This window comes from Aulonocara sp. 'chitande type north' Nkhata Bay, linkage group LG3 (assembly GCF_057382095.1).
Source record: "Aulonocara sp. 'chitande type north' Nkhata Bay isolate Kocher_YH1m ecotype deep benthic linkage group LG3, A_spYH_male_GT1.1, whole genome shotgun sequence".
NCBI lineage: Eukaryota > Metazoa > Chordata > Actinopteri > Cichliformes > Cichlidae > Aulonocara > Aulonocara sp. 'chitande type north' Nkhata Bay.
Window position 1 is genome coordinate 48668060 of NC_141346.1, and position 24002 is coordinate 48692061.

Genomic DNA, 24002 nt, shown 5'->3' on the forward strand with positions numbered 1-24002 from the left:
AGTGCATTCAGTGGAGTTACCAGCCAGTTAGCTGGAACACTGTCTGATGTTATTAACAGGAGAATGATCCAATTTGCACCTTGAGGCTTTTTAAAGGTGAAGAAGGAGTGATATTGAGTTCTGCAATATCTGCTGACCCACCTGTTAAAAGGGAGTTTTTCTTTCCTACTGTCGCCAAGATAGATAGATAGATAGATAGATAGTGAATGAATGGATGTGCAGCCGCAGCGTTGGGTGATCATTTTCTGCTACTTTGTCACTATGATTGGTTTTCTCTTGCGCTGAAAATACTCATCTGACCCACTGTTGACATGAAAGTATCGATTAATGCAACTTTAATTAGATTTTTATATCTATTTCTCCCTTCACCACCCACTCGCTGCCCTCCTCTCTGCTCCCAGCATTTTCTGTCCTCTAATTTCGTCTCTCCCCGCCATCACTCTTTCACTCCGACTAAATCAATGAACATACACTTTATGCCATTTATTGATCTTTTCGTATCTATCTATCCTCACCCCCTCCTGCTCTTGCCCTCTCCGTTTCTCTCACTCTTTCCCCCCCACCATCCTTTTTTTCACCACTTTCTTTCTCCCCTTTGAATATATAATCTCTATCCCTCTCTCTCTGTCAATCTCTTCTCCTTTTTATCTCTCGCTCTGGGATATCCTATTTATATGGCTGGCACCTTCACGCTCCTACCAGAGTGTGTGTGTGTGTGTGTGTGTGTGTGTGTGTGTGTGTGTGTGTGTGTGTGTGTGTGTGTGTGTGTGTGTGTGTAAGAGAGAGTGAGAGAGAGTGTTTGATGTTAGTCTAAGTGGTTAACATAATATGAGCCCTCAGAGAGATGACGTTCAGGCACTCACACACAGACAGACACACAATTTTAGGCTTTTTGGTACGCTTTTCTGTGAACAATTTGTGCTTTTTAGTATTCTCCAGCTTGTGCACCAGATCCATGTATTATCTATCAATTGCATTCTCCCACTCTGTCCAAACACACACACACACACGGTCGCACATTCACAGCACACACACACACACACACACACACACACACACACACACACACACACACACACCTTTGTTCCTCAAACGCCTTCCTAGAATGACAAAAACCCAGCATTATCTTTTGTTATTTATTATTGCAGATGGAGCCATTATTTCATGACCTCGCCATCTCTCGTTCCTCCTCCCTCTGCATATGTTTTTATTTATTCAGACCTCTCCCTACCTCTCTTTCCTGCCCTCTCCTCCTCTCCGCGCGTTTATGTTTATTCAGATATGTCTCCCTCTTTTTCTCTCCATCTTTCTCCCCTCTTTCTCTCCCTCTGCACCCATGTGTCCAGCTTTTGTTACAAGCCTTGTTTCCATAACAACTGCGACCTTTCACTCAGTGCATAACCAGTTTTAATCAGAAGTAGAGAAAGGAAGAGATGGGATGAGGCAGAGGTGTTGGGGTAAGGGGGGGGGGGGGGGGGGGGCGTGATTTAGGTGATCCGTGAAAAGAAAAAATACAAAATTAACACAAAAAATTTGCAGTTTGAAAGCGGACCCTGGTCTCATTGGGAGAGCCTGCGAACAGTTTAGTGGTGGGTTTGGGTGGGTGACATTCCCAGCAACAGGTTACTAAGTGCTGCTGAAGTTAAAGCAAAATGTTTCCCTGCTATCAGGGTGTCTGTGTAATTAAAGCAGGCAAGCTGAAGTAGAGCAAGGACATCTGTAAAAAAAACAGACCATTATGGTCCACTGAACATGGGTACCTTTGCACTGCTGCTTCCAAATATTATACCTATGCATTTTAAAGGCATCCTATAAATCCACATTTACACTGTTAAATTCACATAATTAGTGTAAAATCGGATTAAAGCTGCCACATGTTAAAAATGAATGCATTTAGACAGAGAGTCTTTAGATACTCTGCTGTGTTTGTCTTTATGCTCAGGGGTGCTGGATCTCACAGACAGATTCCTGTGGTCAGATAAAACTGTTAATGACTGACCGGGTGACAGTCGGCGGTAAATAAAACCTTCGCAGTGCAGAGAATGTGCTGCTGAAGGTCTGTGGCATCACTACTGTAACACAAACTGAAAAAATGCTTCTCGGTTTTTGGTCAGAGTAATTTCCCCTTAACATGTTTATGGGCTCGTCTGTGGATAAGTAGCCTTCTGTCACAAACTGCTACGTGAATTATATAAAAGCCAATTAATTTCAAATGAAGCGACGATTTAATACAGCACAGTGCGTGTATGTGTGTGTGTATGTGTGTGCATACTGGGGGTCTTGCCAACATGGGAGGGACCGGACTGTCAAGTGGACAGCTCTCGAGCCCGCTTGCCCGCCCACCGCGCGCCACTCCACACCGGGTGCAGCGCGTGAGGTTGATGCCAGCCAGAGATAGATGGATTGGCGAGGGAGGAAAAACCTGCACAGTGACACAACTAGAGTAAAGAGGAGGCGTTTGACGAGTGAGGGAAAACTGAGAGAGTTACGGAACAAATCCAGAGAAGAGGGAAGCGGGAAAAAGCAGGAATCCTCCTGCTGACTGGTTCCTGTCTGCCCGCACCGATGTCCAAGGCCCGTCCGGTGACAGCAGGAGACAACCAACCGAGACAGAGCGCACAGAAACGGCCGTTGGGGTTGGAAGGCTTCGGGGAACCGCTGGAGCTCTTCTCTGTGACTGAGAGTAAGTTCATTTTAAACTTCAAACCTCTGCCTTACATATTTGACATTTTACGGCGTTTAAAGAGCTACGAAGGTCAGCGTCTGCTCGAGCTGCTCGCCTCTATCTCGCTCTGTTTATATTTTCTTTCATACTGCGACATTAGTCCGCCGCTGCCAATTAGTCACAGGACGCACAACGCGCGCGCGCGCACCCGCACAAACTGACCGCTCGTGCGTCAGAATCGCCAAAGCAGATGTTGCCACGCGGAGGCTTTAAACACTCTATTAATTATTCAAAGTGATATAATTACGCCGCAAATAGATAGATAGAATATAACCTATGTGAACGGGGGAAAGAAATGGCCCCGAAAAATGACTGACCCAAATAATTTATAACATAAAAAAGTCCTTAGCTAATATTTTTGATTGTGTATGTTATAAATCCATAGTTATGAATTACATTTATCCAGCTCTGCTTAAAAATACGCTAATTAAAAGAAATTTCATTCGACAAGTATGGTTGCAACCCAGTATTAGGAACATTTTAGTAACCAATATGTTATTATTTTCCAATGTTAGAAAATGAACTTTTTGAATGTAATTTTCCAATATAACATACTTAAATGGATCATATAATACCAGTGCGTTATCTGTGCTTTGTTTCATGTGTGTTTTCGCTCTTGTCAGTCTACCCAGTGACAGCTCCGGCAGTCCAAGAGCACCATTCTTAAGCCTAATCTAGTGGTTAATGGCTTTCATAGTCATTGCTCATATTTTGTGCAGCTTGCACTGGCTTTGAAAAGCTAATCTGTCCCTGTTATAAGCCCATTGGTTGGCTTGCCATCTGGGCTGTATTATAGTAGAGAGGAGAGGGCATTTGAATAATTGATATTTAGCTATTTATAGGAGGATTATTCTCTTCATGTTTCACCATCTATCTATCTATCTATCTATCTATCTATCTATCTATCTATCTATCTATCTATCTATCTATCTATCTATCTATCTATCTATCTATCTATCTATCTGTTTTGTCTAGCTATTGTTTTTTGTGATGTGTGTGTTTGTGCATCCTTGTGTGTGTGTTCATATTTTCTGTATTTTCCTGTACCTCTGTCAGTCCTTACATCTGTCCTGTCCTTACATCTGTTCAGTGAGCTGTAGTGTATCCATCTGAAGTGGATTAGCGGTGTTATCAAAGCTAAGTAGGACTACTGCTCATGCACACGTAGGCACACAGACACACACATGCACACACACACACACACACTTGCATATGCACACACACTACGTACATGCTGCTCTCACTCTATTTCACTCCACAAGGACCATTGACCATTGTTAGCCCTCTCTCAAGCCTCTTTTGCTTTTGTGCAAAAGTGTGTGTGTGTGTGTGTCTGTGTGTTCATGTGTGTGTTTGACGGTAAACACTCTGATCAAACAGTGCTTAACAAGCTGCCTGAACTGATAACAGAGAGAGGAGGAAGAGAGGATGAGAGAGGAATGGAGAGGAAGGAAAAGGGGTATCGGGGCAGAAATGAGGTTACACAGTGATATAAAATAGGAACTGGGATGTGTGTTTTTGATCTTGATTAAACAGTGAGATGTACTGTCGTTTATAAGCCTGGCATTCACTGGTCTCTGCTTTACAACCTTTTCCAGGAATTCTAGGCAAGCCATATAGCATTAGCCTGGGAGTGTAATAAGCACCTAAATTTTCCACCATACAGTGTTTTGTATTTTTTTTCCAAACTTCTGTTATTGTGCGTGATCCACATCTATGTGCATTTATCTTCCTCAGTTTTCTCACATATAGTCTTCTTTGATACTTGCACTGTCTAAGACAACACACGTTCAAGCACAACAGGAAGGACAGCCTGAAGAGAGGAGGGCGATATGTGACAAAGATCATGAGCCAGATGTTAACCCTTCCATTAGGTCTTAGTTGGTGCCACAGGATGTCGCTTCCCTCACTGATGAAACTGATCTTTTCTGTGCTTTCTAGCTAAATGTACTCTCTTTAACACTGCCACAATGAACGTTTAGCTCTATACAAATACATTGGAGTTGTTTCTTTTTGCTATTAAAGTGAAAGTGATTGTGTCCTGCAATAGACCAGTGACCTGTTTTGCTGTCCAGGTAACGTTCCAGCCATATTGTTGCGATGGGCACTCATTCACTGTCAACCAAGTGTAGTCACAGATAAACAGAAACATTTGCTATCTAGCAGATATTTATGCAACCAAAACAGCCTCTGAGATTTTTGCCCTTACTGCAGTGTGCTACAATTGAATGGAACTAAAAATGACATTGGAAAAAAATGAAAAGCAACCAGAGCAGATAATCCACATAAAAAAGCCCTACAAACCTTTTTAGTAAGACCTGTTTCTTCTTTATACAGTAAAAATTTTGGTGACAGGGTCCCCAGTAAGGACGGGCGAGAAAGGTGTGTTTTATACACGGTTTTATTCACACACTTTTTATACTCGATCTTTGGCTCTCTGTGTGCCTCTCGGGTTCACTGCTAACAGTTTTGTGTTTTCTCGTCTCCGGCCCCACAATTACTGTCAGAGGAGAGGTTAATTAGACATGCCCAACAGGTTTGCTGCTCTCTTCATCAGACACTACTCCCCCAAACACACTGCTTCAACTCTCCCTCTTGTGACTGAGCCCAGAAACCACACCCCGCCAGCACAATTGTACACTGCTCAAAAACAATCATGCTGTATACCTATACTGTTATCGACTGGGTAATGTGTTAGAAATGAATGATGCCATGTTTGACGTAAGTGAAAATGATCAACCTACGGAGTACTGAATTCATTTGTATGGCCCCCATGTGCTTGTGGGATTTATCCCCATGCCCAATGGCAGTCAGGGTGCTGTTGCCTAGCCTGCAGAGGTCTTTGCATCCCTCCATTGATATGCCTCCCCAGATCATCACTGACCCACCACCAAACTCGTCATGCTGAATGATGTTACAGGCAGCATAATGTTCCCCACGGCTTTTCAGACCCTTTCACATCTATCACCTACACTCAGGGTGAATCTGCTCTCATCTGTGAAAACCACAGGGCGCCCTGCTAATTCTGGTATTCTATAGGAAATGACGATTGAGCTCCAAGCTGCCAGGCAGCGAGCACAGGGCCCACTACAGGATGTCAGGCCCTCAGGTCACCCTCGTGATGTCTGTTTCTGATTGTGTGGTCAGAGAGATTCACACCAGTGGCCTGCTGGAGGTCATTTTGTAGTTCTTGCAGTACTCATAGTCCTCATCTTTTTCCTCCTTGCACAAAGGAGCAGATACCGGTCCTGCAGATGGGTTAAAGACCTTCTAGGGCACTGTCCAGCTCTTCTAGAGTAACTACCTGTCTCCTGGATTTGGTTTTGCTGGTTATCTTATTATTTCCACTATAATCAATATCATTATCCAATAAGGTTGACTGATTTAATGCTGTACTCTGATTAAAAACTGTTTCTTTTCTGTTTTGAGCTTTAAATATTAAATTAAATACTAAAGCATGTAGCACTTTGAGCACTACACACAAACCTATGGTCATCTTAATTATTGGTATGAAATTTAACCTCATGTATGTAACTTCATTTGGCTGCAAAACACTTGCTACTACTCAAAATATCACAAATGCAGCAATTATAATCCTTATTGTGTCTCTTTGTGTCCCTTCTGCCTCTCTACAGCCATGGATTCACCCACAGATCTTTTTGATGATTCTGCTCCCCAGATACATACATTTGCTCCAACTCTCAACTCCACAGATCTTGCTGGAATCCATCCTCAGCCTAATGCTGGCCGCCTTACTCCTGCCTTTAGACCCCCCGGCTTTCCACTGATCCACCATCTCCTCCAGCCGGGTGGAGGCCCCAGGAGGATCGGAGGGCTGCTGAACACAAGCCTGAGCACACACAGACACCTGGAGGACAGAAATGTGGAGGAAGATGAAGGAGAGAGGGATGGACACGTGGAGCAAAGAATGGAAGGGGGAGATGAGGGGGCGATAGAGGGAAAGGACGACTTGCTCGGGGTTAAGAAGAGGCACAATGACGCGGCTCTCGCAGTCGAATGGAATCAAGACATCCTGAAAGTGAAGAGGATGAAGCTGGAGAACCGACAGAGGGATGGAGAGGCCGATGAGGGAGGCAAACAAGGAGGGAGGGAAGAGAGGAGAAGGGAAAGGGAAGAGCTGAAAGAACAGCTGGAGGAGGCAAGGGAGAGACTGCAGGCTTTGCAGGAGAAAGTGTGGAGAGCTTTTGGGGAAAAGCACATGGCCGAGGATGAGAAGAAAAGGAAGCGCAGAAACGGAAGCAGCGGTGGAGTTGATGGGAGAGAAGAGGATGTAGGGCTAATAGAGGAGGAGGACATGACAGAAGGGATGTACGATGAGGAAGACACTGATGGCGGAGAGATGGAAAAGGAATCATTTTCCCTGCTTTCCGAGTCCCCTTTCGACAGCTTCCACAAACGGAAAGAGGAGCTGCAAAAAGACCGAGAAAGAAGGATGGAGAGAGGAAGAGGAGGAGGAGGGTTGCACTTGGAGGGTGTGATGGAGGGATCGGGGTTGTGGCTGGACTGCGGAGGTTTGGTCAGAGGAGACTGGGATGGCGGGATAGATGACGAGAGTGAGGAGGGAGGGCAGAAGTTTGCCGCGGCGCTGAAGCTGGAGTTGGGCAGCGCTGTGGCCCGGGTCATCGACCGAGTTCTCCGCCTTTACACCGAGATGACCGATTTCGCTCCTTCCTCTCCTCCCGCTGCCATCTCTTTTCTCCCATCTGATCCGGGAAGCGACGGAGGGAAGGAGAAGGCAGTGTGGATGGGGCTGTTAACGAGAGGAAGAAGAGAAGAAACAATGAGCGATAAGGAGGACAAAACAAGAGGGCAGGACGGAGAAAGAGAGAAGCAGCTCCACAAGATGAGCAACGGGAGCGCCCTGCCCCCCCGACCACCCCGTCGGACTGAACCGTCCGATTTAGCGATGCCACTGACTCTTCAAAGGTCACCTGACACGCGAAAGGCCTACCCACTCCTTGGCCCACCTCTCCCCACTCACCTCAATCCCTCTCACCCAAACCTCTCCCTGCACCACCCTTCTTTGCCTCGTCCTCCTCCCCTTTCTCACCCTCCCCTCTTGCCTCCAGCCTCTCAGCCCAAGGATCCCTCCTCCTCCTCCTCTTTCCACCCGTCTTCAACCTCCTCCTCTTCTTCCTCCTCTTCTTTCCCTGCGCCTCCCCCTCCTCCCCCGCCTCCGCCCCCTCCTCTCCCTCTCCCCTTGCTCCACTACTCAATGCAGCAGCTTTTCTCCCGCTCACTCCACCACCCTCAGCTCCCCCACCTCCCGTCATCCCGCAAAGACTACCTGAACTCTGACCCTTTCTTGGAGTTCTCTTCCCACCCATCGTCTCACCCCTCCTTCCCCCCGCTCCCCTTGCTCGGCCACCTGGACCCGTCGCTTGCACGCCACACGCACGGGGGGAGAGAGAGGGAGCGAGTGATGAGGGGAGATGGGGGCATGCGAGGAGGAGGGATGGATGGAGGAGAGCTCTACCTGACTGCTGGGGGGATATCCTTTTGTCAGTGTGCTTGAAAGAATGAGGATGAGAGCTGTGTTGGTTTGTGTGTGTGTGTGTTTAAGCATGTATCTCCTTAACTCACCTCATATGTACACCCAGGAGGGCTTGTCACCCTGCCATCTGAAGAAAGCCAAGCTCATGTTCTTCTACACTCGCTATCCCAGCTCCAACACGCTCAAGACATATTTCCCTGATGTCAAGGTGTGTGTACACCAGCTCAGTGCTGGAACGACAATTTCACTTCAAAGTGATTATTTTTTAACACACCTCAAAGTCACACGGCAGTATATCAGCCACTGCGTTTTACACGCCTGCTCACTGAAGGTTTTTCTACATTGTTGAAACAATACGGACGACGTCACAGCTATGAAATGCCAATTAGGCCAGTTTGGCTGCTGTAGTATTGGATATTATGACTAAGGAAGGAGAATTGACTGTCCAGCATTTCTTTAAGACATGAATGTGAGTCCATATATTACAAAGACTTTAAAGGTTTCTTCGAACAGGCGTGGTGTTTACAACTGAGGGAAGAAGGACCAGAAGTTATTACTGCTGCAGAGACTTAAAAGCTTCTGAAATCTCCAGTTAACAGCCCTAAAATTAGTGCCCACCACACTGCTTCCTAGAATCTTAAGATTAGCTGTTTTGAGGAAATTATCAGGCGTTTGGGTCAAATTGCTGAAAGAATTTTGTACTTCTTAATTTTTTTTTACAATTTAGTATTAAGTAAGCATAACAAAGGATGAGCATTAGACTAGTGGATATCTGGGCTGTGGTCTGGTGAGTCCAAATTTGATAGTGGTGGGTTCCAACCTCAATTCCTTTGTCTAAGATGAATAGATGATGTGTGCGTGCGGTTGCTACCACGTGGGGTTTTCAGATTACGCTGTTAGCAATTCATTTATAATTGAAGACAGCACTTAACGAGTGTTTGTTTTGCACTTCGTAGCTACATTGTTTTCTTTTAACAAGACAATGAGGCACATCTTTAAGGTCTTGATTTGAAATGATGCAGCGCTGCTTCAGATAACACGAATCCCCCAAAAGTATTCAAATGCTGCTGCTTCGAAGAATCTTGAATTTATTCAAATCTTTCATTACTACATAAGTTCAGTTGTGTTATAGTTGTGAGGTCTTTTAGGAGTTTCAAGGAAATGAGTAGTCCTTGAATGACTTTTGAGACATACTGTAGCCTAAACAAATACAGTTTGAACAATCTTCTAAAAAAATTTAAATTGACTGTAAGACTGCAATTATTGTAAGGCCATCACTTAAATCACCTAATAACCAGTGATATACTGGGGGAAACCAGGACATTTGTGCACTCCAAGTATTCAGATATAATAAAATCTTCAGTGATAATACAGAGACACAAAGTAAAAAAAACCCTGCTCACTACTGATGGTGTAACATGTATATAAAAGTGCTTGAATCTTGTAGCCAATGTACCCATATTGCTGTGGTTTGATTTGATGTATTATATCAGTATAGATGCAGTAGATATAATATTTACTCTGAAAAAATGTCCAAGCGCTAACATGTGTATTATACGTATGTAGTGGTTGGTGCTTCATAAAATCCGGAACTGGCCCGTACGGGGATCGAACCCGCGACCTTGGCGTTATTAGCACCACGCTCTAACCAACTGAGCTAACCGGCCATATCGCAGTGGATGTTAGTGGAGCACGGCCAGAGCTGCACAGCTCACGAGTTATTTTTGGAAATTTTGTGGATAAGTTAAAAAGCTGATGTCACTGTTGGACATGTCGGGTCTCAAAGCTCAAGGTGTTTTTCATTTCATTTTAATGAGATTTTCTTCTGCAAATAAAGCGAAAATCAGTTTTTTAAAGGTGCTCAACTGCTTGAAAACGTACATGGCCCGTACGGGGATCGAACCCGCGACCTTGGCGTTATTAGCACCACGCTCTAACCAACTGAGCTAACCGGCCATGCGCAAACGCCAAAACTGTCACATATTGCCGACAGCATCCCAGACGTTTTTGTTTCCATATTTCAATCAAGTTCCAAAAGACTGGAAGTTAGATTGCAGATACCCCATTTACTGACGTAATGATAATATTAACTAACCTACTGGTTACAACTACTTCTCCATATGAGTAAAATGTTTCAATGAATAAAACAAATGCTATTTTAATTCACATCCATGCTGCACTTAAAAATGCATATGCTGCGATAAATTATTATTACAGGGTATCTCTTAATAAGGTGGTATTATCTGATACAATCTGCAAGTTTACAGTGATTTAGAAGCATAAACAGTGTGGAGTTGCAGAGATTATTTCTCCTCTTGGAGTCTGTGTCAACAGAAAACCTTAGATTAGGTCATTTACTTTAATGACCACTAAGGGGTGGGGAAAGGGGGGGGGGGCATACAATGTCTTTTGAATGTAATTTGACATAACAAACAAAGTGCAATTAAGTTAGCTCAAGTCAGGTTAATTTAGCATATCATTGTAAGTGTTTAAAAAAGCACTGTTCTCTTGCTGTCCTCACCTGCTCACTTCCTCTCCTGTCATCCATGGTCTAGTTTAATCGCTGTGTGACCTCCCAGATGATTAAATGGTTCAGTAACTTCAGAGAGTTCTTCTACATCCAGATGGAGCGCTTTGCACGCCAGGCTGTCCGCGAGGCTCTCACCCGGTCGGTTTGGGTTGGCACTGGTTCATGTTAAACTCATTTTATTTGCAGTACTTTCATTGTTTCAGTGAGCCTTATGAGTGTGAACATGTTGCTCCTGTTAGACGAGCTGAAGTAAAGTCTGATTTATACATCAGACATCATATATAACTTTTTTAGAAATAGAGAATCACACATCGCATGATTGACTTTGGAACCGCATGAAGCATCATGGTTTCCTCCATGACAGATATTCAGTTCTGCTATAATCAAACGAACCATTGCAGCTGAGAAATAGATGTCTGCATTTTTTATATCGCTTGATTTAAGAGGTCGGAAAGGCTTATTGATAAAAATATAGATTTTTTTTTTCTGCGAGTGCTCAGGTGTTTAGACACTGTGGCCATGTTGATGTGAACTCATGATGGTAGCGAGTAAAACAAATAGCAATGGGCATAAAACATGACTGCAAAAAGTCAGAAACAAACTGAAGCTGAATATCATTTATGTAAATTATACATGGTTCTCTTATCTGTTTTTTATTGTGAGTGTATTTAAATGAGTTTGTTTGTCTCTGTAACACAGGGATGGTGCGCCTCGTATTAGCCGAGAGAGTCAGCTGCGAGTGGGACGTGATACAGAGCTTTACCGCATACTGAACATGCACTACAATAAAAGCAACATCTACCAGGTGAGGAGACGCTCTAGTTGCAGCTTTCAGCCTACCCGTTGTACGACTGGACTCAGTCCTTGGGTGGGGATGTGAATACTCCTCAGCCCTAAGTACATCGCTAATGGATTATGGATCTTTATGCAGTGCTCCTGTGTTTAAAAGTAAATACCAATCAAGTTAAAGTGCTGTCTACAGTGTCACGGTCTTGGGTCATGTATTGAAGGATAACTTGCACTCTGTTTTTGATGTCTTTTATAGATTGTCATCTGGAATGCTTTTCAAGGTTCACATACATGCCTAACGCAAGCCGTTGCTGATTTTCTTAAGCTCAGCGGTCCTTTGAGTTAAGATCATTTGATCTGAGCTGTTTGACCTTCTTGAGCAAACAGTTCTTAAAAACATTTAATGCGTGTACTGAGCCATTCTTATTGAAAATCAAATAAAAGTCCCACTTTGTGCAAACCAGGTGAGGATGGCAAGACTCAAGCTGTTTTGTCCTTCAGAGGTCAATAAAGTGCCAGATATGGCTGCTGCTTGGACTCTGAATGAGGTCCTGATCTGATATTAATTGGTAAGCTCAGAGCAGACGATAAGTCTAAGGAGGAAATAAACCTCAATAAATCATGTATAGCATAAAGATGAAGATATACAATAAAAAGATACTACACCGCTGAAATGAAAAGCACTGGAGCTTGGGGTTATTATTTCGTGTAATGTGCTATTACCTTTAGTGAGCAGAGAAATTATTTTACTTGTATGAGTTTGTGCATGAAAAGGAAACAGAAAATGAAGCACTGTTATATCTCACTGACCTGCTGAAGGACACACACTATCATAAAACAATCATCGCACATTAGTTTCCAATTCTACAGATGATGATTAATTTTATCACCCAAGGTGATCTGTTATTTGTCAGACGTCATTGGATTTAAAAAGGTATTGAGAACGCGAAAACTACTATGGCTACAATGTATCCCGGGAAACGTTCAGGCAGCGCTGAAAAACCGAATCACCTCTGTGATCGTAAAAACAAAGTCACAAGGTTGCTCGAGTCTGAAAAGTCACTCTCGCATACACAAATTTTTGTGAGTTTATTTTTTGATTGAGCCTCAGCTCGGCTTAAAGCTGTGTGCGGTTCAGCTGTGAATAGATCGTGTTCGCTTCTAACGTGTTTTCCGTCATAGCGGCGAAAGAATAGGTCCACTTATTAACAATAATCAATGAGAAGTCTCTACGTGCTGTGATAAAGCTGTCTGCTTTGACAGACGCGTTCAGACAAACAGTGGAATCAGAGACAATCAAAGTCACAGTCTGTATTTTACCAAAGTGGGTGAAAACACCTGTGAGGGTGCACTGAATGCACATTATAATAACAGGTATTCTAATGTTCTTCCTGTGAAACTATTCACTGCTCAACAACGCTTATGAGATTTTTAGAAAGTACAGAGACAATCAAAACCTCACATTCTCTGAAAAACACAAGTTTCTCAGTTTTAAATCCCTTTAGATAAGGTAGATAGATATGTGACTGACAGATTCAGATACTAAACTAAAGCGAAAATGGATTTTTCTCTTCCAGAAGACTTCCTAATAAACATTTCCTCCTTGACATCATATTTTTGTGTGCAGGTTCCAGAGAGGTTCATCGAGGTGTCTGAAGTGGCTCTGAGAGAGTTTTACTCAGCCATTTGGACGGGGAGAGACAGCGACCCCTGCTGGAAGAAAGGAATATACAAAATTATCTGTAAACTTGACAGTCCTCTACCAGATGCATTCAGGCTGCCAGGTTGTCCAGTTGGCTAATGATTGCACAGCTTTTATCTGGTCCGTGTGCACAAATGCATGCTCAGACATAATTTGACTAAAACAAGGCATAAATCATTCAGAAACTGGTACATTTCAGACATCGCAAACTGATATGTAACCATCCAAAAAATCATTTAGAACTATTACAGAATTTCGACTGACTTGCAGAGGAATACATACACTTTCTCATACTGACAGGCAGGTTTTGTATACAGGCTCAACAGCAATCCCCCAGTGCTGCAGTCTTGTGACCGCACTTATCAAGGAACGTGACCATACCATTGAATTAAAATGGACAGAGCAGGAATTCCTTCTCCAAACATTCTTCAGCAGCCAGCTGCTTGCATGAAATCTAAAGCTATTATTAAAAGCACACTCTCACAGTAGTTTTGTGAAATAGACACAAAATACAATTTTTGAACTTCACGTTCATGGGAACAAATTGACTCTTTTCTTTTTTTAGTGTGGACATTGACGCAAAAGTCAGTCACATAGCAAAGCTTCCAGTTTCCAAGAGCACCAACGTACATGATAAGACGCTTCAGGTCTGTTGTTGGCGTAAGCTTCAGTTTCACTGAAGAGGGTTAGGGTTCAAATTCAGCACTGCTTTCCCCGCTGATTTTTCAGTTGCTGTTTCATTAGCTGGGACCACATCCTCATTTTAGGTTTGACACCATTTCTGGTAGATAATGGAACATGGCTTGAGGATGAATTGAGGCTGTGGTTTGGAGAAGGCCTCAGAGGGGACTGACGGTGACCCGTGGGCCGGGCAAATCCCGCTGTACTAATGAGAAGTGAAGAAAACAAGAACAAACAGCTTGTAGTTGCAATGGGGGGGTCACATATAGACAGAGAACTGGAGGTGCGGTTACGCTCAGATAAATTATCTCCGGTTGGTTTGGTTTAAGGGCCAGAACCACTTTCTAGGATGCTGCCATAAATAATATTTACGTTTAAAACAACGTTTTAAAGTCTCATTAAAAAAAATGACAACCTTTACATCCAAATTTGAGCAAGAATGCTGTTCTTACTGCTGGAAACCAGAAAAGTCAAAGCTTCAGATTCGCTCTGACACACAGTCCGAACGCGCATCACCTTTTACGATTAGGTAACCGGCTCCTCTGGCTTCATCACTAATGAGCAGTGTTCCTACTCGGAAAATCGCTGCTAAACATTTTAAATATAAAGCAGCGATGTTGCTGTGCGATGATTAACAATCTCGCACAAACAGTACTTAACAATCACACTCAAACATTTCAGGGCTGCCCTCCCTCAGGGGGCGTTCATCATGAAATGACCTTTTAACGCTGCCTTGTGTGTGGGCTTCTCCATCAGGATTTTATCTTTCATTTTTATTTTCTCTCCAACAACATCGTACCGTCACGTTTCATCCGAAGTTCAAAAGATTAAGATTTTCAAAATGAAGTTGATCTTGTTTCACAGCACGATCTGGTCGGTGGGTTTTGGGGTTTTTTTTGTTTCTGCTGCTTGTGTATGCCTCTCATCTCTCTGTTCAGTATTAAATTATTATCAAGCTTTTGTACATGCAGTCAAATCAAAACAGCTGTTCTTTCAAGAGGGACATTATATTGAATTTAAAACAGTATAATTAATGTTTTGTTCTTTCCTTGATGTGCTCTTATTGCTGATATATTTACGTATGTTTTTGAATTCTTTTTAAAGTGTTGCTAATCTAAATAGTTCACTTGCACAATAAGTATATATAATTATATACAGTATATATCAACATTTGTTTTCCAAAAGGGGGAAACTTTCACTCTCTCCGCTCTATATCATGACTTTTATCTCGAGGAAAGATGGGTTTCTCTTCAAGAAAATGTCGACCGACAGCCTCGACCTATCCGTGACGTGTTATCAAGTGCATGTTTCCTACATTTCCGTTTTGCGTTGTAATCTTTTATGTCCCTCTATTTTATATTGTACATAGTGTATTCTTTACTGTAGATCTGTGCCTCGTTCAGACTTTGGTGAATTTTGATGTTTAAACTTATCATGAATTAAAGAGATACAAGGCTTGTGTGATGATTTGTGGATACACACATAGACAAACGGAAGCTTTCTAGTGTTTGGGTCTTGGGGTCCAACATTTGTGCCAGCATGCATTAAGGCTTCAATCTAAAAACACCTTCACATGCTCACTGACACTAATACTTTGTGATGGCTCTGCCCACCACTTAGTCTCGCCTCCTGAGACAGCAGCACACACACACAAACTCACACTGGCATGTCTACTTTTTTTTTTTCCCCAACAATGAGTCCAGTCACCTAGTTAAGTGAAGTTACATTCTCAACATAGTAGTATTATTTTGGTATTTTTGCAAGACTTTCTTTGTCCACATTTAAGAATTATTTGTGAAAAATCCTCACTTCTTTCTATTGATCAATCCATTCATCAGTTTATTACCTTCTGTCTTGTATTACCTTCTGCAACATACCATTTGTTTTTCTACTTACTTTTGTAACCCAGTGGTGTAAATCACATAAACAATTCCTATGAAAGCTAACAGCGCTGATTCATAATTTTGAAGCTCCTTTCTAATGACATATCATTAGAAATTGTGTGGCGTGTTATTACAGAAAACAGTTATTTCTAGTCAGCCTTGAATGATGTAACACTGGCTATGTGTCAGGAATTAGTAAGCTTATTATTAGTGCAGAGGTGAATCTGACAGGCTTAAAATGTTTGACATATACCCTATAAAAATGACATGGTCACAGGACACAAAGTCACAAGGTTTCATTAAGCATTCTGGGAAGGAAGCAACACACACACACACAAACACACACTGTGTCTAACTCTAGCATTTCATACCTCATAACCCTCGAGAAGCTCAGACTTTGACTAACTTGAACCATCTACATATTTGAGACAATGCAAACATGCAGTATTTGCTTCCGTATAATAAAAATAATTATTGCATAAATATAGGCGTTAACATGAGTGAATTAACACATATATCTAGCTGTAGACTTTCAGTTTATCTTTCTGGGTCATCAGATGAAACCAACTGATTGAGCGAAGAGAAACGATCTAGGGCCTGTATGACAAGCAGTGTCCACGTAAGCTGTTTTTCACGCATTCACGCGCTGCGGTGAAACTCCGAGGAAGCTTCTATTGCTGCTCGAACTAATATCGAGAAGAGAGTTTGGACGTACGATTTTCACTTTGGACTGTTTGACTGCGGGTGAAGGTAATAAAAAAGATACAATATCACCGGAAATCAAACTGTTTGACCTCCAGAATATAACCCAGCTGAAGAACACACGGGTAAGTTAAGTCAGGCTTAAAACATTTTAAATCATGTTTTTGAGACGTGTGGCAAGGTCGTGACAAATATATGAGACATTTCTTTATTTCTTGATTCATTTTTTCCACAATGTTCTAGGAGTCTGCGGTTAAATACGAGTACAGTCTATTTAAACAAACAACTGACACGTGTTAATCTTAATGGAAAACATTTTCATGTATTTTTTATTGATTAACCCGGACACGTTTACTACTTAGCCTTGCCATGTTTTTAATCAACTCACTGTCTTCTTAATATTTGCGAATCGTGGTTGCTGGAGGCTTGGTATTTTATTGTGAAGGAACTAACCGGAAGTTGTTTGCCTTTTTATTGCTACCTTCACGGCAGCTCTTTTCTCTGCAGACGCGGACTAAGCTGCTGCTGGATGATGGCGTTAGCGGGGCTACTGGTGCTGGAGTGGGGTCTCTACATCAGCTGTTTTGTCTGCGGGATTGTTACCGCAGCGTCTGTCACCATCGTCCAGGTGACTTTTCTAAGTTTTACTAACCTGCTCCATATATTACATGTTGTACGCGTCCTCTTCCGGGTGGACTTACTTTGTAGTGCGTTTGTCTATCCCAGAAAGTTTAGCAAAAAAGAAACAAACTTCTTATTTTATTTTTTGAAGAAAAATCCTTTAAACATAATTCAGCATACAGTGTTACAGATTTATATTTTCAAGCTACTATAATTGTTTTCGTACAGCTGCGCAGTTACACGGTAATTAAAAGCAGCGCGAGGGATTAAAAAACTGACACGCGCTTCCACTTTCAGTCCAGTTCTGCCCACTCTGTCATTGCCTTCGGCATTTCAACTCTAATTTCTCCATATTTTTAATGTTTTTGGACTCTAGACATCGGAGAAGTTACTTCTCGAAAAATGTACCACAAACTTTTAGCGAAGTGTCACACGAGCATTGTTGTGTGTCAACAACTGTTCGTTGTGTTAGCTTAACAGACGCTCGGAAATGCGTGATATGCACGTGAAATTGTGAACGTGCGTGTGCGCGCGCAGGTTTTTAACTGTACCTCGATGCTTTGCTCATCATGTGACCCAGACGCCTATCGTGCCCAATTTGGCTCCCTGCTGCTCATTTATAGACGTCAGATGCAACCGTTGATGCGCTTATTGTGGTGAAGCGGAACTCAAGCTTTTTAGTGACCCCCTCCCAACCTCTGTCTCTCTTTTTTACTCAGGGTAATTTCGGAGGTCACTGTATGCTGTACGGAGCGGTCAGCTATAATGCCACGTCCAAGCTCATCGGAGTCCAGTCGTCCACATCCTCCTCTTTGTGTTACTTTGTGTCGGCCATATCAATCATGGTGGCAGTGGTGTGTTTCTCTCTGTCTGTGTACTGGGTGTACACTTTCTGCAGCGAAGGGGAACTCAAAAGGTGACCACATGCTGTGTGTGTGTTTTTCACGACAAAGTACAGAGTTGCAGTGTTTGTGTGGGTTTAAAAACAATTTTAATCGTCAGTGTTTTCCTTCAAATATTGCATAAATGCTGGCCTGCTCTGTCATTGTGTCGTTCTTTTGAGCTTGATTTGCCAGCTGCAAGAAAGGATATTTTAAGCATCTTGTAGACAGAATTTAACAGATGTCTGCGTGCACTTTTAGGCTGATTTCTTTAGTTTAAACTGATTGATTACCCAGGAAAATAAGTGTGCATGTAAACATTGTTCTCTGTAGCCAACATAAGCAAAAGAAGCTACAAATACATTTAGAAAAAGTTGAATTTTTGTCAGAGGTTTAAACTGGCATCATTTAAGTAGCTCCTGAAGCTGAACTTAAAGTTGTAGCGATGTAGCACAGAATAAGCTGCAGAGCTGATACAGAGAAGCAGAAATGCATGTGCCATACCACGGCATGGCAACACAATCACACATTAGCTTGCATTTTGTAGTTTGACATCCTTCTTCTGTTTTGCCTCACTTTAAAGAGCACAGTGCTGTTCTCACGCTCTTATCTGTTTGTTTTTTCTCCTCCTTCACAGGGAGAATGTGTGGATGAACGTGATTATTGCCGTCTCCGGCGTTTTCCTGTTCTTCCTGCTCGTCACGGGCTGCATGTTGAAGATCGGGCGCGACACGCTCTGCTCGTCTGTCACGAAAAACGTCCCCAACACTACCAGGTGACACCTGCACTCATCCACACCTGGCACAGGACCAAACGCTTTCGTCAACACTCGCATATGAAAATGAAAATAACATTTGAAAGCTAGGGAGCGTCACTTTGTGTGTTTTCTGTTTTTTTCCCCCTTTTTCTCCTTTCCAAAGCTTCACTTTACCCACCCGCCCACGTTCTCTTAGAGCTCTATATGAAGCCATATGAAGGTAGATTTAGTTATAACCATCTAGTTATTTTACTCTTGGCCTTTGTCTGTCTTTCAGGATGCCCTTTTTCCTTTTAAAAATGTCATCAGCACACAGTTTTTCATCCTTGGCTACACTGTAATCCTCTGAAAGGGCGAGCACTTAAAAGAGAAGCAAAGACGTGCATGGTGTTGTTAGTTTTTAATTGCTTGTTTTGAGCTCCACTTACTTTGATGTCATGTAACTGCAGCTTTCCACTGCTTCCTCTGACAAAACTGCCTGCAGTTTTTCTATTTGTTCATAGAATCAGTGACCAATAATCAAGACTAAATTCATATAAGACAAATCCAAAATGAATTAAATCATAACCCCGGATTTCTTTTAAACTGTCTAATGCTCAATGTTTTTCTGTGTGCAAAGTTGTGAAAAAGCCCAGTCTGAAAAATGGGCCAGCCCACTTGATGGAGAGAGGTTCTACAGCAGTCTACATAAAGCCGAGGTCGGTACTTCATTCACTTATTTTATGCTTTTGGCTGGAGTCACATGGTCCACACATACTAGCTCCTGTAATGCTTAACATAAAGAAGCATTATTATGAACTGGAGTCCTGCAACACTACAAAAACCCACGAATAAAGAGATGTAGTCAAAGTTAGCATAGCATATGTGTTCAGATTTAGGTAAAAGAGCCTCCAGTACATCTTGCGTGTCATGTTGTTTCCTTCTCAGACGGCAGTGTGGATCAACTTCTTCTTCTGGCTCATCATCGGGGTTTTGGTGATCATCCAGAGGCGTCGGGGCTCAGCGTCCAAGCTGATTGGAGCCGCACCAACCGGAAGCCTTTTCGGGGAGACGGGTGTGACGCCCGAAGAGACTGAGCCGTTTTTCAACCGTCCTGGAAGGCCCCAGTGAGAACGGGTGTGAGCGAGGGGGTTATAAAAGCACATAAGACCAAATAGTGGGAGCGGGTGTGGAAAAAGGTTAAATGAAGTGTTTTAAGGATTTCAGTGAACAACATTTTGAGAATGCACGTTGGAAGGTTTTGCAGATATTAGATTTTGGGTTTAACAGTATGTATAAAGCACCACAAAACCAAAACTCCGCTCGACGAGGATGGGATTTGAACCCATGCGTGCAGAGCACAATGGATTAGCAGTCCATCGCCTTAACCACTCGGCCACCTCGTCACCTGAATGCACAAGCATGCAGAGCCTGTCTGTCTGTGTCAGGACACACTGGAAACACTGAAGCGCTGTCAGGCGCTGGTACTGAATTTACCCATTTCCCACATCTCACCCGCCGCGTCACATCTACGTCTGTGGACTCCACAGAAACTTATCTGTTTTTTATTCAGAGCGAGCTTGTGTTGGGTTTGTTTACACAGCCAACGAACGGGAGGGTGTTTATCACAAGGTTTGATTTTATAATTTAACTGTGCTCAGATGTACTTTTGACGAGTAAGACTAAGAATTTTCTACATAAAACACTTTTTTCTTTTTACTGATTTCACAAAACCGGAATCTGCCATAGACTTTTTTTTAACACATTTTATTTTTGTTGACTGTAAAATCCTAAAACACTGCATTGTCTTCAAGTTTAAGGTGTCAACACGTGGCTTTAAAGATCGCTTAGTATTGATCTGTGTGGTGATTATGTCATTAGAAACTAAAAAGAAATAAAAAGAAAAACAGGAAGACGTTTCACTGTTTGTTTGTTTTTTGATTGTTGATTGTTGTGCGACACTGACTTTTACAACCTTTAACCAAAGAAGCGTCTGAGGCTGTTCTGCTGAAATCTGCTGCTGGGTTCATCCACACTGATTCAGTATGCTTCTTTTTGATGAATTATTTTGATTTGACTTGAAACATTTGTTGGTGACCACAGGTAGTTAGCTTACAGTGCCACCGTCTGATGAAACACGCTGCAGCTGAACACTGGAAATAACGTTTAGACGTTAAAAAATTGAAATTCTAACCTTTTCTAAGCTCGGGCCTGACGTTCAGTGAGGTGTGCTTCTTACATCTGACTGTGTGTTTGCAATGCTGCGCTTTATTTGTGACATTTCTGGACATGCTCATGTTTGTCGTGGGGAACAGGCATATGGAAACGTTGAATAATGTCTCCCTCTAGTGGCTAATAATAAATAAAGATTCACTTGCACCAAGTCATGTGGCTTTATTGTCAACCGTGTGCAGTGGTACAGTACACAGTGAAGCGAGACAGCGCTCCTCCAAGATCATGGTGCTACATGTCACAGAAAATCAACACAAGAGGAGTTTGACGGCTTGGGGGAAACAAACTTTCACAGTCTGGCCCGGATGCTCCAGTATCTCTTGGCAGCAGGGTGAAGAGTGTGTGTGAGGGGTGTGTGGGGTCCTCTACGACGCTGGTGGCTTTCCAGATGCAGCCGGTGTGATCGGTGTCTGTGATGGAGGGAAGAGAGGCTCCAATGATCTCGCCTGTTCTCACTATCAGGGATATGTTTATAGTGTTTTTGTGTTTCTGTGTACAACCTACAGCCTGGTTGTTGCTACCCGCAGATTCATAAGCCGGCTGTCAGATTTTAAAAGTCTGCAAAACCATTTCCAAGATTTCTAGCTAGCGGCTCTGTAAAGCAGCGGTCCAGTGAAAAGTCTCGGCTGTGTTCGATCAGTGTCAAAACAAAACTGGGCAGTCATCCAGAAGAGACCTGAAACATACATTTAAGACCACTGTGGGGAATATTTATTGTCTGAAAAAGCTAGTTTTATACAAACCTTAAAAAAGTGCATTATTCTATCAATACTGCTCAAACTAATCATTCCTGGTGACTTGCAACAGCCGACTAAAGCATAACTTGAACTGATATTCCAGGCTGAGCGTCTAAATGAGCTACTTTCCCCTTCCCTGATCAAAATAGACCCAATGAGCTGCTCTTACAACACGTCACCCTGAACTATCTAATCTCTGGATTGCCTGACCTTACTTGAGCCTGACGTAACAGCTAATCCTCACTGAAGAGAGGAGGAAGACACTGGAGAGACGGACACAGGTCAGAAACTGAAGGACGTGAAGAGCGTACTGGCATTTCAAAGGGGAAAAAGAATCACCAGTGGTCCTGTTAAACGAGCTTCTACAGCCACTTCCACCATCTGCACCTATAGCAGGGTCTGCTGGAGGTTTCTTTAAAGTATCTGTAATTGACAGCAAAAAAAGAGCGAAGGATAGAGCACCCTGGAGGACGGCGAGCCCTGCCTGCAACCTGAGTCTCAGAAGAAAACCACAAGGGTCGAGATAAAGCTGATTTTGGAGTCTGTGGTAAGACATCGTCACATGTTGCTTTGCTGTTACTCTTTGGCTGCTAATTAGAAAAAACAACCTGTGATTTTAGAAATCAGTGTTTTTGTAAAGAGCAAAACAGTGGCACGAGTTTTGGAGATGGGTAAGGATAAAAGAGAAACATAGAGAGGAGCAGTGGACACTGCAGGCTAAGCCATGATAAGCCTCTTTAAGCTACTTCACTTTCCACAGATCAAATGTTCTGTTTTAAACCTGTTGATCTGTGCTGGACTTTTAACAGCCAGCTATTGATTCACTTTATCTGTGTTTTTGGCAGGAAAGCTCCAGCCCCCTGCCAAATCAGACGGCACAAAATCTGTAAAACAGAGCTGAGTCCTTAAATCTCAGATTTAAATAGGAGCGAGCCCTTCAACCGCCAGCTTTACCGTCACTCAGATCCATTCAGGTTTGACCCCTGACCTCCATCCATCCCTCTATCCCCGCTCAGGACATGTCTCGCGACCAGTGCGATTCGGTGGCGGTGAGCGTGGAGTCCCTCCTCACTGACGCCAAGAGGATGCAGATGCAGTGCCGTGAACGCAGCGAGCAGCTCTCCGTCGCCGCCGCGCAGCTGAGGACGGAGTCGGCCGCCCTGAGGGAGCAGTGCGAGGCCACCCAGCTCGACATGGCTCTAATCCGCCGGCAGCTGGAAGAGCTGAAAGACACCAAGGCTGCCTTTGAAGCAAGGGAGAGGCAGGCGCGTAAACTCAGCAAGCAGCTGTGAGAAAAACGAGGGAAGGTGGAAGATGCTGAAGTCATGAACTGTGATGCAACATCCCATTTAAAGTAACCGATCAGCAGCTTAGATAAAGGAAGGAAGGTCTGACAAAAGAAAGAAGGAGAGAGATAAAAGGATCAGCAAGACAATGAAGGGAAAAATGAAGGAATGAGATGGAACTTGAATCCATCTCCCACAAACCCGAGAGTATAACTTCAAGCAGACCCATGTTTATGACAGCTACCCTTAAAAATGTAATCCAGAGGACAAAGAAAGATTTTAACCTGGAGTTTAGTGAAAGAGGGGGAAAGCACTTTGTCATTATCTACAGCTCTGTCTTTACCTTGTAAACACATAATTGAACTTCACTCCTCTCACATCAAATAAATGATTCCCACACACACTGGTCTCCACATGTCTCCTTTAGAGCGTTTTTTTCAGCTTCATGCAAACTCTTTGATCTACTAACCTGCATATAAATGTGCAGGTTAGGTTAATTAGACTGAGAGTGAAGACAAAGAACGGCACACCTTCAGCAAAGATCATTTGAAATGGTCCTATTTCAGTGGGCAGAGGTGAATATGAAGCCCGGCACCAGTTGTACTTCACATCAGTACACTGTGACACCCTCGATCTAGAGACTGCGATCAGGCAAAGGGACACGAGTAGGAACAACGTATGGACGAGCATGTTAGTTCGATTTCTTAGAAAGTTTATGTAACATTATTTTGTCTGTATTGAATCGACAGAAAACTGAGGAAAGATAAATTTTCTTTATAGGTGAAATGTTTTTGACATAGTTTTAAAGATCTGTACACAGACCAGGATGTGAATATTTGACTCCTCAGATTCTTCTTTGTTGGTAGATGTTTCGTTTTATAACAGGGTTTTGGGTATTTGTTTCAAATGTGGACATATTTACCTGGTCAGCCTGGGTTCCTGCCACCTCTCTCATGCTTTAGCTCACTATCACCTTACTGAC

The 24002-nt window shown here is 43.0% G+C and overlaps 2 protein-coding genes, 1 long non-coding RNA gene and 3 other non-coding genes across 7 annotated transcripts; 3 read left to right on the forward strand and 3 right to left on the reverse strand.

Moving 5' to 3' along the window:
• Nucleotides 1-2333: 2333 nt before the first annotated feature.
• Nucleotides 2334-15864, forward strand: prox3 (prospero homeobox 3). Its single transcript, XM_086284260.1, has 6 exons — nucleotides 2334-2683; nucleotides 6361-8237; nucleotides 8341-8448; nucleotides 10796-10908; nucleotides 11470-11575; nucleotides 13187-15864. Exons 1-6 carry the CDS (start codon nucleotides 2566-2568, stop codon nucleotides 13358-13360), a joined length of 2496 nt encoding a protein of 831 aa, XP_086140386.1. The 5' UTR covers nucleotides 2334-2565; the 3' UTR covers nucleotides 13361-15864.
• Nucleotides 9834-9907, reverse strand: trnai-aau (transfer RNA isoleucine (anticodon AAU)). The gene has a single exon. It is a non-coding gene; the product is annotated as a tRNA-Ile (tRNA).
• Nucleotides 10123-10196, reverse strand: trnai-aau (transfer RNA isoleucine (anticodon AAU)). Its single transcript has one exon. It is a non-coding gene; the product is annotated as a tRNA-Ile (tRNA).
• A 654-nt stretch (nucleotides 15865-16518) lies between the features above and the next one.
• tmem179ba (transmembrane protein 179Ba) lies at nucleotides 16519-21137 on the forward strand. The gene is made up of 6 exons (XM_086284288.1): nucleotides 16519-16652; nucleotides 17020-17155; nucleotides 17868-18064; nucleotides 18667-18804; nucleotides 19406-19484; nucleotides 19714-21137. Exons 2-6 carry the CDS (start codon nucleotides 17057-17059, stop codon nucleotides 19894-19896), a joined length of 696 nt encoding a protein of 231 aa, XP_086140414.1. The 5' UTR covers nucleotides 16519-16652; nucleotides 17020-17056; the 3' UTR covers nucleotides 19897-21137.
• On the reverse strand, nucleotides 20090-20171 carry trnas-gcu (transfer RNA serine (anticodon GCU)). The gene has a single exon. It is a non-coding gene; the product is annotated as a tRNA-Ser (tRNA).
• Nucleotides 21138-21193: 56 nt separating the features above from the next.
• LOC147335958 (uncharacterized) lies at nucleotides 21194-23421 on the forward strand. 2 transcript variants are annotated; one of them, XR_015128619.1, is made up of 2 exons: nucleotides 21194-22281; nucleotides 22580-23421. It is a non-coding gene; the product is annotated as an uncharacterized LOC147335958 (long non-coding RNA). The 2 variants fall into 2 exon arrangements; XR_015128618.1 differs by having other exon boundaries at nucleotides 22751-23421.
• Nucleotides 23422-24002: the final 581 nt, after the last annotated feature.

Bases quoted from the DNA above. Each gene is read 5' to 3' on its own strand.
- prox3 (XM_086284260.1), top strand. From the start codon at position 2,566: ATGTCCAAGGCCCGTCCGGTGACAGCAGGAGACAACCAACCGAGACAG. The intron at 2,684-6,360 runs GTAAGTTCATTT...GCCTCTCTACAG, and splicing joins GCTCTTCTCTGTGACTGAGA to CCATGGATTCACCCACAGAT. The intron at 10,909-11,469 runs GTCGGTTTGGGT...TCTGTAACACAG, and splicing joins GTCCGCGAGGCTCTCACCCG to GGATGGTGCGCCTCGTATTA.
- tmem179ba (XM_086284288.1), top strand. From the start codon at position 17,057: ATGATGGCGTTAGCGGGGCTACTGGTGCTGGAGTGGGGTCTCTACATC. The intron at 17,156-17,867 runs GTGACTTTTCTA...TTTTTTACTCAG, and splicing joins CGTCTGTCACCATCGTCCAG to GGTAATTTCGGAGGTCACTG. The intron at 18,805-19,405 runs GTGACACCTGCA...CTGTGTGCAAAG, and splicing joins AACGTCCCCAACACTACCAG to TTGTGAAAAAGCCCAGTCTG.